General features: G+C 49.6%; 1 protein-coding gene across 4 annotated transcripts in view; it reads left to right on the forward strand.

Annotated features, from left to right (window-relative positions):
* The window catches only part of LOC105480842 (slit guidance ligand 3), a 639,820-nt gene that overhangs the window by 605,403 nt on the left and 20,380 nt on the right, over positions 1-14,037 (forward strand). For all 4 annotated transcript variants that reach the window (XM_011740022.3, XM_011740023.2, XM_011740025.3 and 1 more), the window contains 4 exons: positions 2,285-2,378; positions 7,903-8,040; positions 9,095-9,335; positions 10,940-11,070. In XM_011740022.3, coding sequence (XP_011738324.1) covers positions 2,285-2,378; positions 7,903-8,040; positions 9,095-9,335; positions 10,940-11,070 — 604 coding nt within the window. The remainder of the gene's footprint in view (positions 1-2,284; positions 2,379-7,902; positions 8,041-9,094; positions 9,336-10,939; positions 11,071-14,037) is intronic.

Raw genomic sequence — 14,037 nt, forward strand, 5'->3', positions numbered from 1 at the left:
ACGTACCACCACCAATTGAGAAAACCACTCGCTGTAATAATCCTGGGCTTCCTAGGACCCCAGACAAGCTTCTGTGCTGGAAGAGTGTATGGAAATCTGCTGTGGGGACCGGGTGTGGTGGCTCACACCTATAATCCCAGCACTTTGGGAGGCCAAGGCAGGCAGATCACCTGAGATCAGGAGTTCGAGACCAGCCTGGCCAACATGGTGAAACCCCAGCTCTACTAAAAATACAAAAATTAGTTGGGCATGGTGGTGGACACCTGTAATCCCAGCTACTCGGGAAGCTGAGGCAGGAGAATCTCTTGAACCCAGGAGGCAGAAGTTGCAGTGAGCTGAGATCCTGCCACTGCACTCCTGCCTGGGAGACAGAACAAAACTCTGTCTCAAAAAAAAAAAAAAGAAAAGAAAAGAAAGAAAACTGCTGAGGGGTTATCTCCCCTTCCATCTTTCATCTTCTGAGAGTGGAATTGTCGCCAAGAGTTGCATTAGCAACAGGCAACACTTACTGTGCACCTACTGTATACAGACTACTAAATTAGCCACTTAGGGAGACCAAGAAGTCTAAGGTATGCCCTCAGCCCACAGCGGCTTCTGGTCCATGAGAAGAATCACTGTATAGAGTCATTGGTCAAGAAGAATCAGCTTAGTGCCGGAAGAGAGATGACAGAAATCCCAGGAGTGAAAATGGAGACGGCAGTGGGGCTCTAACGAAGGCTTTGTGGCGGGGGAGGGGCTTGAACTGAATTTCGAGCAGGCAGATGGGCAGCAGGAGGACACTGAGGAGGCATTGATGAAGGGGTTTCCTGCCTCAGTTGAGGCCTACCTGGTGTCTGCTGTTGACCAGGGTGCACTGCTGATTTGTTGCACTTTGGTCCTGACAGTGAGTGCTTGTATAATCTCATTTAATGTCCACAACTGCCAACGTCAAGGTCAAGCAGCTAGGAAGTGTCAACCAGAATTCATTCCCAGGAAACCCAGGTACCGAATGAGGCTTGGTGGTTTGCTCTGTCCCGGAAAATGTGCAAGTCCCACACAGACGCTTGTCTGCTTCTCTGGGTCTCTCCAGATGACAAGGAAGAAAGAGGAGGCTTCTCAGGAACACAGTGCCCTCTGTGGTTTTGAGAGGCTGAAGGCAAAATTTGGAGAGGGAGGCATTCAGTGCTCCCTCCCAGGACATGGTTGGGGTCAGCCTGTCCCCCCCACAGCAAAGAACAGACTTAGGGGCTGTCTGTTATTCATTACCCTGCAGCCAGCCCTCTGGACCTACCTGCCTACACCCTGGGAGCAGGAGCCCGCCCTGCTCCCACTCCACTCCTGGAGAGAACGTTCATGGTTAGACCTTTCCCTCTCTTAGATCACTCTCCATCTGGCTTGACCAAGTGGAATTTGAGGAAACCCAAAACTCAGATCTTAAAAGCTGGTGTTGCTTGGGAGCTGCTGTTCTGTCTTACCACCCTCCCCCACATTCCTAAAACACATTTTCAGGTGGTGTAAGCTTTTCGGGGCTTATCTGCAAGGGCCATCCCTGGGTATTTATGATCCATTAGGTATTTTGTAGCACTGCAGACTTCAAAGGCACTGTGTCTAGAGACCAGAACTTCAAATTCCTTTCATATTCCTTCCCTGAAAAATCCAAGGGGCTTACTTATCTATAACAGGTGAACTGGGCTGCTAAGCCTTGTCTGTGTCTCTAAAGCCTCTTCTGACCTCCTGGGGGAGGCTGTGGGTCCCCCTTGTGCTTCCACAAAGTTTTCCCTTCTGTTCACACCTACAAGTCTGTGTTCTAATTGCCTGCTTGTTTGTAGACCTTCCCAAATAAGCTGTGGGTAGGACAGGACCTGGCCACTGTTGTGTCTCCAGCACCTGGCACAGGGCCTGCCACACAGGAGGTGCTCAGTAAATAAGTGTGGAATGAAAAAAACAAATGAATAAGCATGGCCCAAAGTCAGGACCAGGCATCCTGTGCTCTCAGCTGCACCTACCCCTGCCCTTGAAAGATCAAGTAAAACAGCCAAATGGTGATGCTAGGACAGTGTTACTAGGACAGTGTCCAGGAGGACACCTGGAATCTTCCCATGGTCACTGCCAAAGAAACCAAGGCAGAGGTGCAGGAGGATACACAAGGAGTGAGAAGGCAGGACTCCTGATGTCCATGCCCACCTGACCGGGGGCTGGATGAGTCTGATCTTCTGGCCAGGATATCCCCCCCAATACTCTGATCTTCTGGCCAGGGTATGCCTACCCTGCCTGAGGCCTGAGCTATCTCCCCCATCCGTGCCAGGTGAGCTCTGCGACGAGGTGATTGACCACTGTGTGCCTGAGCTGAACCTCTGTCAGCATGAGGCCAAGTGCATCCCCCTGGACAAAGGATTCAGGTAAGACCTGGCTTCGTGCCCCCAGCACAGAGTCCATGAAAACTCTGCCTCTAACAGTCTAGGTTTTAGGCAGTCTCTGGTCTCTCTGCATGCTCTCTCTCTCTCTCTCTGTCATGTGCTTCTCTGTGTCTCTGATTCAGCCATGATCTAATTCTCTCACTCTGTTTCCCTATGCGTGCCTCTGTCTTTCTGTGGGCGTCTCTAAGTCTCTGTAGATAGACAGGTAGGTAGGGGGAGAGAGAGACAGAGACAGAGAAAGATCCACTCTTTCTCTTCCCTGCACCTTCTTCCTTGCCTCTCCTCTCCCACCAACTTCCCAGTGCTCTCAGCATATCCCTCCTTTCCAGAGCTAAAGAAGTAGAGCAGTTCCACTGGGGAAGCAGAGTCTAAAGCGTATTTGGTCACCTTCTCCATGTGCGGCCTTCACAGTATGCTGCCCCTCCAGTCTACAGCAAGTTTTTCAGTTTATGCACCTGTTGCAGGGGAAGGGGGCAGGAGCACTATGGTCCAGCAGCATGGCCACTGGCGGAGCTGTCTCCATGGCAAGCAGCAGAGCCAATAGGAGCCAGGGGAGCATGTGAGCGGCCCTCAGGGTGGATGGAGAGGCTGCCTCAGGAGAAAGCCATCCAGCTCTTGAGGCTGAGGATCCAATGGCACCCCTGGAAATCCCTCCCAGGCCCTGTACTCACCTCTTCCTTTCACCTTCCTTCATGAAAACTTTTGCCACTGCGTCTTCTGGAGAAGATCATGAGACCCTTGAGACTGGGGATTTTCTGACATCAAGAGGGAGATCCCAGAACTCTGTGGCCAAAAACATTCTTCCCGACCCCAATCCTGCCTTCTGCACACAGCTGCCTCCTCCTTCTCCCCAGCAATCTCTAACACCAGAGGGAAGCCACTAGCACCAAGGAGTCAGGGTTTTGGAAAACAGGCAGTCCAAGGCAACTGGAGAAGACCCCAGGATGTTCCCTTAGCAGACCCCATAAATGACCTTACAGAGCCTCCCCTAGGGATGAGGGCACTGGGCCCAGAGCTCCATGCCTGTGCTGACAAGTCTTTAAGGAGAATGCCCACCAGTGGCATCTCCAGCCTCTGGGGGGCAGAAGCTCACGCTCTAGGTCTCGATGGGTCCAGGAGCTGTCATCACCCAGAGTCTGTCCTGTTCTCAGTCACAGGGCAGAGAGTTCTCAGACTCTGGGAGTGTTTGCAACTATGAGTCTAAACAGTAAAACTTAGGACTTCAGGGAACCCCAAGATCTCAGAAAGTCCAATCACAGAATCTTAGAAATTTAGAATTAGAGAATCTCTGAAACTTGAACTTGTAAGCTCTTAGAATCTTAGAATCTAAGAAGCAGGAGTTCTAGTTGTTGCTCCCCAGCCCACCCATCAGTCCACAGATCTTGATTGTGTGCAGTGTAGTGGGAATTGGAAGATGGTTTTAATTCCTGTCCTCAAGGCCCTTGCCATGGACCTAGGGGAGGAAGATTTGACACTGAGTAAATATTTAGGAAAGAAGAAAGTTCTAGGCCCCACGATTCTGGCTGTGTTGCTGGGGTTCTAAGGAAGGAAGAGCCTGCTGGAGGAGAGAAGCAGCCCCACCCCTTTAGGAGCAGAATGTGGGTGACCCTTGAGGGTGGGTAGAATTTGGATGGGTTGAGAGGAGGAAGGATGGCCCCACTGGGGAAAGAGGAAGCGAGTAAGTAAGGGTGAGAGGCAGACATGAGCATGTCTTTTCTTATGTCTCCCTTTTCTATTTTCACATCACAAGCCTAGAGCTCATCACCAGGGAAAATGCCAAGAGGCTCTGGTTTTGCTCAATGAGACCAAATGAAGCTTCAGCCCTTCCATGTGTCTACCCCATTCCTACCTACCTCATCTGCCCTGTGCCCCATCAGATATGCCAGGTGGGACTTTTAGGTGGTCGAGTTACCTGAGTACAAGGGTGAGAGATGCCTCACAGGACCTCCCCGTCTACTTCCACCCCCAGATTTGACTTCAGTTTACTGCTGATCTTTAACCAAGTATGGGATTCTGTTAGGGGACAGGGAAGAATGAAGGGGCAAGGGGTGGGAAGAGACGTGTAAATGCAAATGTGAACCCAAAGCAGAGCAGGCCAGGCTGGCAAGCAGAGTGCTTTGGGCATGCCCGGGAAGGGGCAGGGAATGAGGATCTGCCCATGGAGAGGAGATAAATTGCCTCTTGGTTGAGTGGACAGCAAGCTCAGAGGACACAGGCTTGCACCAGCGCTGGTCAGAAGTGGTCTAGGGGTTACCCTGGTCAACATGGTGAAACCCTGTCTCTACTGAAAATACAAATATTAGCCAGGTGCGGTGGTGTACACCTGTAATCCCAGCTACTCAGGAGGCTGAGGCAGGAGAATCGCTTGAACCCAGGAAGCAGGGGTTGCAGTGAGCGGAGATCGCACCACTGCGCTCCAGCGTGGGTGACAGAGCAAGACTCTGTCTCAAAAAAAAAAAAAGACAGGTCAAGGGTGCAGGTGTGGGGTTGGAGTGCTGGAGAGCTAACACTGCCAGGTTTTTATGATCCCCAGAACTTATTCCTAGAAACCTCTATTGTAACCAAAGTCCCTTGAGTTCTAGGACAATATAGGAAAGAACGAAATCAGTCTAGCTTTCATAATCTTGAGATATTGTATTTATATGTGATGTCATTATCTTGAGAAGGTCTACAGGCCAGCTCAATAATGTTAGGTTTTCATTAAAATGTGTTTAAATCAAAATTCTTCCAGTGCAACATTTTATCATTTTATCTCCCTTATCTCCCATCACCAAACAGCTCATATCCCATGGCAGCCTATAGGGATATTAGCCAGAGAGATACACAGTCAGGGTGACCTTTGCCCAAGTGTGAAGATGTTTATCCTTGGAGTTCTCCTTGTACGTTCCCTCCCTCAATGAGGTCTCAATGAAGGGCAGATACTGCCTGTCCATAATACTGAAAATAACAATAGCCAAAAGAAAGATCACAATGACTAGCATGTACTGCTAACTTATTATTTGTCAGGCAAGGTGTATTATCCGACATCCAACAATCTTAGAATGTAGAAACTCATTCACATTTTATGAGGCTCACTGAAGTGACATAAGCCACCTTTGCACACACATATAAAGGGGTGGAGCTGTGAATCAGTCTGGGCCTGACTGATTTCTCAGCTAAATCCAGAGATTCCAGATGTCCTGGAACCAAGGACAGCACTTGGTTACTCCCCCTTGTGCAGAATCAATAGACCCAACACATATTAAAATGCATAAACTTTACACTTTAACTGGAAGAAAGATAAAGGCAAGCATTTGAGAACAACAGGGGAATGCAGGTTATAGCACCAGCTGCCTCTGTTTAGTTGATGGAGAAATATTATATAGGTCCTTGCTACCAGAGGTTCTTGAACCAGCAGGATCAGCATCACATGGGCGTCTGTTAGAAATGCTAGTTCCCAGGCCCCACCCAGACTCCCTGAATCGGAAGACACATTTTAACAAGATCCCTGGGTGTTTTGTCTGCTCATTAAAGTTTGAGACTTGCTGGTATGGAGAGGGCTGCAGCATTTTAAAAGAAGAAGGAGGTTAACACATTTGCCTCCAGACCTCCACTGCTTAGTCTGAGAGTGAGAATAGCTTCCCTAATTCCTAATAAAGACCTCACCAGTAGCCTCAAAGTCCAGGCTTAAGATACTGGATTTTATCCTGTAAGTATTGGCCAGCTATTGTTGCCTTGGAGAAAGTCAAATAGCTTAAGTTGCTCTGAGACTACTTTTTAGAATTCAGGAGACACACGGATGCCTACCTGGGCCAAGTTTGACACAGTAGCAGAAGTATACATGGTGCTATATTGAGCACATGCCCCTCGAAGGCATTCTCAATGTGTTTCCTTAAAAGACTCTGGTTGAACATGTAAGTTTGTACTTCTAGTGCAGCAATAGGTTACGTATTTCAAATTTGCCAGTCAAGTAAAGATGAATTGGTCAGATCGTAGCAGATTTCAATTTTTGAGCATAGGCCCGTAAGTCCTCAGTTTCTGGAACTTGTTCCAGTCAAGGACACATCACCCCTCTGTGTCTTACCTAGCTATGAACCTACAGCCCGCATCATGCTCTGCCAACCCCAACGATGCTCTGCCAACCTCAAAGCCAGTGGGGTTGCCACGTGTGGATTCCTCCCCACTTCTATCCATTCCTAAAGAGGAGAGGGAGGAGAAGAATGAGGGAGGGCCATCCCTTTGCCCTGATTCTCCCGTGGGGCTGCTTTTCAGATAGCCTGAGAGTTCAGAGAGCTCACTCCCTCCGCCCTCACCTCCCTGCCTGTGTTGCCTCCTCCTGCCATGCCGCCGCCGCCTCTGACTCGGATAGGTTGTGGCTATTATTTTTACTCTGCCCGCTAGAATTCAGCTGTTAGGCCCACAAAGGTGCACAGGCTTTGCAGAAGGCAGAGGCGCCAGTAACCATTTGCTTATACGTGCCTGTGGGTGCACCTAAGCCTCTGTGACTCAGCCTCTCGGTGCCTTCGCGTGTGTTTCTATGGTGGGATTTCGGTTGAATGTTGCCCGAATGTTGCCCCAGACAGGGGAGCCCAGAGATGCACGTTTCTGGCCCACACTCAAGGAGACCAGGTTTTAGCCAAGGTGGCTTCCTCTGGCCAGGTTTTAAACCTTGTCTAGAAGGGGCGATAATGGAATTGCTGACGCACCACTCTTTTAGGAAGGGCCAGATTGGTGTGCAGGGCCTGGGGTGGAGCAGGTGTTCCCATCCTCTTGCCCAGGTAATATAAGCCACTTATTAAGGCAGAAGAGATTTTTGCCTCTCTCATCCTGGTCTGGATCTCAGAGTGCAAACAGTATCATATCATCTTCTACATGTCATGTTGAATATTTACTTAATGTTTAATGCACTACACAAAGCATAGCATATCATTTTTAAAGCAACCGTAAGAGGTGGAGTTATTTATCAATTGCATTTAAAGATGAAGAAACTGAAACACAGAGAGGTAATGAGTGACTGATCCACTTAGAACAGTTTCTGACACGCAAGTGTAAACTAAGTATTATCACTCGATGGGGGTATGGGGATCCTCAGGGAAGTGCCTGCAGTGCTCTCTGCCCTCTGGTTTCTTCCTTACGATGGAGTATGGTAGACCCTCCCTTACAGGGTCCTGGGAGGCCTCAATGAGAACTCAGAGAAAGGGGCATAGCACAGTGCCTGACCCAAAGGAAGGACCAAACTGAACGTCAGTTTCATGTAGGAAGTGGCAGATCCAAGCCAAAAGCTGGATGAGTCCACCCCTGTGTTCCTCACCCTGGCTCTGGAATACAAGACTCACCCCACCATGAATGGAACAAAGGCCATGGGCCACCAGGGAAACCTGCTGTGGGGCCAGGCTTTGCAGATCCCAAAGGAACTTAGGTAGATAGAAGAGATGGGGAGCGGTCATCTGCTGAGGGGGGCTGGAGAGTGACTGCCTGGAAGCTGGCCCTGCCTTGAGGAACAGCCTTGCCTCTGCCTGTGTTCCAGGTGCGAGTGTGTCCCTGGCTACAGCGGGAAGCTCTGTGAGACAGACAATGATGACTGTGTGGCCCACAAGTGCCGCCACGGGGCCCAGTGCATGGACACAATCAATGGCTACACATGCACCTGCCCCCAGGGCTTCAGGTAAGGCAGGAGGGCACCTCAGGAAAGAGGCAGCCTGGGCCAGGTGGCAGGGCCTGGGGCTGACTGGCTAAGGTGGCCAGGGTGGAGACTCAGGCCCAGGTGGCCGTAGCCCTGGTTCTGGGTGATGCCTTTATTCCCCTGACACCTTTGCAGTCCTTACATGTCCACATGAGGGAAATAGAGCAGGTATTGGTGATCCCACATTGTAGATGGGAGAAGAGCTACTTGTGGCAACTCCACGTGAAAGCCGGGCTTAGGTTCAGCTCATGTAATGTCATGCTTGGGTAGGATTCCAACTAATGGAAGATGCCACCATCGTGAAGCCCAGCTTGCAGGGTAGAGGTAGCCACATGGCCATACTGACCAGAATCTTCTTTCTAGGTTGGAGAATAAACATGATGGTTCCTCAGTGGTAACCTCTATTCTACTTCTGTTGCTATGAATTTGGCTACTCTAGATGCATTATCTAAATGGCCACATACAGCATTTGTCCTTTATCGGGCTTATTTCACTTTGTATATCATGTTCTCAAGATTCATCCATGCTGTCGGGTATGTCAGAATTCCCTTTGTTTTTACTGCTGAACAATGTTCCATTGGACGGATGAGCCACATTTTGTTTGTCCATTCATCTTTCCGAGGGTGGGAATGTGCTCTTTTAAGAAATCACCCCCAGGCAATTCTGATGACACTGAAATTTAGGGACCTCTACTCTAGTCCAACTCCATGATTTTATTTCTTGGAGCCGGAGTCTTGCTCTGTTCCGCAGGCTGAACTCGCACTCCTGTGCTCAAGCGATCTGCCCCTGTAACTGGGATTACAGGCTCATGCCACTATGGCTACCCCAACTCTCTTAAAAATGGGAAATGTGGGGCTTAGAGAAGGAAAAGATCTTGCCCCGGTTAGTGGCAGGGCTGGAAGTAGCCCGTAGAACTAGTGTTATTTCCCATCTCACTCTACCTCTCTGCTCGAGGTTCTTTGGCCTGAGTAACTGTGATTGTCTCCTCTTGGCCATTCTCCTATCTCCCCCCCTCCCATTCTCTCCCACCTTCCAGTGGACCCTTCTGCGAGCACCCGCCACCCATGGTCCTGCTGCAGACCAGCCCGTGCGACCAATATGAGTGCCAGAATGGGGCCCAGTGCATTGTGGTGCAGCAGGAGCCCACCTGCCGCTGCCCACCAGGCTTCGCCGGCCCCAGATGCGAGAAGCTTATCACCGTCAACTTCGTGGGCAAGGACTCCTATGTGGAACTGGCCTCTGCCAAGGTTCGACCTCAGGCCAACATCTCCCTACAGGTGTGTCCCGCCCTGCCCTGCCCTTGGAAGGACCTCAACATGTCCCCAAGCTCTGATTTGTTCAGAAAATTGTTGGAATGCCCCATCTTAGCAGTAAAGCATCATCAGGGACAACACTCAGCTTGAAGACACCTGGACCAACTCATCCAGAGAGTTCTATAGATAACTCCTGACCAGCTCTTGCTGCAAACTGCAGCCCCCACTTCCAGCCTCATTCACTCAATCCTCCAGAAAATATGCATTCAACTATTGTACGCCAGACGCTGTGCTGCGGAATTGGGATTCAGTTCAAGACAGACAAAACCCCTTGTCTGAGGCCCATCCACTAATCCAAGAATCTCATTCCGGGTGACTGGCTATGAGTGCAACTTCTGAAACCAGCAATTTTCAGCCTTGGCAATACTTTAGAATCACCTTGAGAACTTCTTAAATTATCTTCGGCCAGGTGTGGTGGTTCACGCCTGTAATCCCAACACTTAGGGAGGCTGAGGCAGGTGGATCACTTGAGGTCAGGAGTTCGAGACCAACCTGGTCAACATGGTGAAACCCAGTCCTACTAAAAATACAAAAATTAGCAGGGCGTGGTGGTGCATGCCTGTAACCCCAGATATTGGGAGGCTGAGACATGAGAATCACTTGAACCTGGGAGGCAGAGGTTGCAGTAAGCCAAGATCATGCCACTGCACTCCAGCCTGGGCAACAGGGCAGGACTCTGTCTCAAAAAATAAATAAATAAATAAATAAATAAATAAATAAATAAATAACAAAATTATATTTGCCTGGGCCCCATCCGCAAGTTCTGGGGTGAAGTCTAGACACTGGAATTTTTTTTTTTTTTTAATTCCCCAGATGACTCTTAGCATAGTGCCTGGTTCCTAGCAAACACTGAATTAATTATGATTGTTAGCATTTTCTTTATAACTCTTATTAGCCAGGCGCAGTGGCTCACGCCTGCAATCCCAGTGCTTTGGGAGGCCAAGGCAGGTGAATCACTTTAGGTTGGGAGTTCAAGACCAGCCTGGTCAACATGGTGAAATCCCGTCTCTACTAAAAATACAAAAATTAGCAGGGTATGGTGGTATGCACCTGTAGTCCCAGCTACTCAGGAGACTGAGGCACTAGAAATGCTTGAACCCAGGAAGCAGAGACTGCAGTGAGCCAAGACTGTGCCATTGCACTCTAGCCTGGGCCAATATTCCGCCTCAAAAACAAAAATAACAACAACAAAAAAAGCCTTATTATGCTACTTTATACAGAGAAACTAAAGAAGGGCCTAAACTTGGGCGGGATCACGTTATGCAACAGAGGGAGAGGGCAGATTAGAGTTGGGGCCTCCTGACATACATAAATATATGAACATAGTGGTGCACAGTAGGCACTCAGTAAAACTGTGTGGAACTGGTTTGCTCAGTCAGCACTTGCTGAGGTGTAAGTCGAGGCCTTACCTTCTGGGGATTTACTGACTAGACGGAGGAGGAAAGATGCACGTGAATTTAGACGCAGCACAGATTCAGAAGCTGCTGCCTGGAAGAGGGCTCTGTGAGATGAGCAGGGAGGTTCAGTCTCAGGTAAGCCCTTACTAACACCCTGGCTGCTTTCTCCAGGTGGCCACTGACAAGGACAACGGCATCCTTCTCTACAAAGGAGACAATGACCCCCTGGCACTGGAGCTGTACCAGGGCCACGTGCGGCTGGTCTATGACAGCCTGAGTTCCCCTCCAACCACAGTGTACAGGTAAGGGCCTCTCTCCTTCCTGACCCACTGTGTGTTCCCCCGCATCCTTCTGCCTCTGCGCCTGCAACTCAGAAGGGGGATTCAGGAAAACTCGGGTGTCCCTTCTCCCCGCCCCTACCATGCACATGCGCGCACACACACTTCCTCCTCGCCGAGTGGCGGGTGGGAGGGAGAAAGGCGTGTGGGAGGAAGAGGCAGAGGAAGGCAGGCCCGCGGAGGAGAGGTGACACCTCATCACCATAAGATAAACAGGCAGCTAGCTACTGTGCGGGAGTGCGCACTGCAGTGGGGACAAGGCTGCTTAATGAGGTGCCCTTTTCGAAATGTCATCTTAATCTTTCATTAGTTTAAGAAAGACAACAGGGGACGATTAGCATGCAACTCAAGGGGAAGAAACTCAAGGGCACTGAGGGAGCAGGGCCACCCCTTAGGTGACTTTCAAACAGTTCTGAAGGGCAGCTTTTCCTAAACTTCAGCCTCTCCAGCAGCCACCCTGGCTTGTGTGTGACAGGTGTGGCAGCTGGACTTTCACTTCAGATGCTGCCTTACAGCAACTTGCGACTGCCTTTTTTTTTTTTTTTTTTTTTTTTTTGGAGATGGAGTCTTGTTCTCTTGCCCAGGCTGGAGTGCAACGGAGCAATCTCGGCTCACTGCAACCTCTGTCTCCCAGATTCAAGCGATTCTCCTGCCTCAGTCTCCCTAGTAACTAGAATTAATTACAGATTCATGCCACCATGCCTGGCTAATTTTTCTATTTTTAGTAGAGATGGGGTTTCACCACGTTGGCCAGGCTGCTCTTGAACTCCTGACCTCAGGTGATCCACCCACCTCAGCCTCCCAAAGTGCTGGGATTACAGGTGTGAGCCACTGTACCCGGCCAACTGCTCACTTTTTGCATACAGCTGCTCCTTAAGGAATGATCATCTGGGGAATCACAGATATGCTAGTTGGATATGTTAGATTTTTTTCCGCTTCTCAGTAAAATAAATACTAAATATTACAATAACAATTATTTTAGTTATATTTTTATAATAGTTATAAGAATGACTACTAAAAGTTAAAAATGTCTGTGTTACACCTAAAATCATGTGAAACTACCAGTAGAAGGAGAGCCAAACCTTAGGGAAGACACAGTACAAAAGAGAGGCCACACTGTCCCGTCAGAGGCAAGAGCACATTTCATAGGGATTGGTGAAGAGCAGCAACTTTCAGACTTTTTTTTTCCCTGCTAACTAAATCTTTTCTTCCATTAAAATCTTATATTGAACTTAAGAATCATAAATACTTAGAAGCAAAACCACCCTGCAGGGTTGAAGCAAAGATCCCCCTCCACACACGCTGTTGTCAAGGCCCCTGAGAAATGATCCAACAAACCCAATTTGAAAGCCATTGGTTAAAACCAGTGGTTCTCAAAGTGTGCTCCCCGAGGCAGCAGCACCAGCATCACCTGCAGACATGATAGAAATACAGACTTTCAGACTCTGCCCCAGAACTACTGAATCCAAAACCCTAAGGGTTGGCCCCAACACACCTGTGCTTCAGAGAGCCTTCCAGGTGATTCTAATGCACACGTCTAAGAAACACCAGTTTCCACAGGAAATCTTCCTGCAGAAGGAGCAGTCTGAGTTGGGCCTCGAAGAAAGGGAAGAACTTGTGAGAGCAGAGAGAACAGGTGGACGAGCCATGCCGGGAGGTCGGCAAAGACAGACTAGGGGCAAGGAAAAGGGTGTTGACCAGAGCAGGAGGCTCCCGGTGGAAGGTGGATAAAGACCAGGCAGGTTAGGACAGTTGGGCACAGTGGACACCAGAAGAAAGAGCTCACCCTGGTGGTCTCCCTAGAGCCTGGACCGCCTAACATCTGTGTCCCTAGAGCCATGGGTCCTGGCCAAGTGGCGAGGACAGAGAGCCAAAGAGGCAGGGCCAGGGCAGCCTGTGAAGCATTTGCTATTGCATAAATCCAAATGTGAACAAGTGATTCGGCCTCTTTGTGCCTCAGTTTCCCCCCTCCCCCTTCCCATTTGTAATGTGAGCAATAGCAGGATATACCTCTTAGGGTAGTCACTGAAGGTTGAAACAACACTGGAGGAAGTGTTTGGCAAATTAAGGCTTTACACAGACATGTCAAGGACAGAAGGTTAAAGCCAGGCTTCCAGAATCAGCTGAGCCCTGCCCCGAGCTGGGGGCCTTCCCAAGCAGAGCCCAGCCTTTGCCCTCTGCTAACATTAGCCGTCAGGGCTGGTGATTTGGTAAAGGGCTGGTGTGGCTGGTAGGAGTGTCACAGCACTGTGCTGAGTTATGAAATGGAAGGTCAGAGAGTTGCTGTCCAGAAGCTGCTGTCAGGGAGCCGTGAGTTGGAGCAGGTAGGTGGCCCTGGAGAGACACCAGGCTCTGTCTTAGCCATGGGGAAACCCAGCTAAGGATGCCCTGGCACTCCTGGCCTAGATCTTCATGCTGAGCCTGTAACAGATCTTTAGTATCCTTCATTCAGTTTGCAATCCTCAGGGGCCCAAGGCTCTAGCAATTCCATATTAAAATGGTTTTGCTTCCGAACATTTTCCCTGAGGCAGCCCTGTTTCTGTTCCCAGTAGTACACTCTCACCCATTCCACATCTGTCAGGCCCCACGTTTGGGCTAGACCCTGGGCTAGGTAAAGTGCAGGGGCCACAGAGCTAAACACACACAGTCCAGGGAGGAAGACACACATATCAACAAGCAGTGGCTGCACAGCAGAATCAGCTCATGCTCACTGGAGACCCTGGGGTCATACAGGAACACCAAGGATGAAGCAAAGATTTTTTTGGTTTTTGGGTTTTTTTGGAGACAGTGTCTCACTGTGTCACCCAGGTTGGAGTGCAGTGGCATGATCACAGCTCCCTGCAACCTCCACCTCCCAGCCTCAAGTGATCCTCCTCCCTCAGCCTCCTGAGTAGCTGGGACTACAGGTGTGCATCACAACATCTAATTTTT

Source organism: Macaca nemestrina, chromosome 6 (assembly GCF_043159975.1).
Source record: "Macaca nemestrina isolate mMacNem1 chromosome 6, mMacNem.hap1, whole genome shotgun sequence".
Classification (NCBI taxonomy): Eukaryota; Metazoa; Chordata; class Mammalia; order Primates; family Cercopithecidae; genus Macaca; species Macaca nemestrina.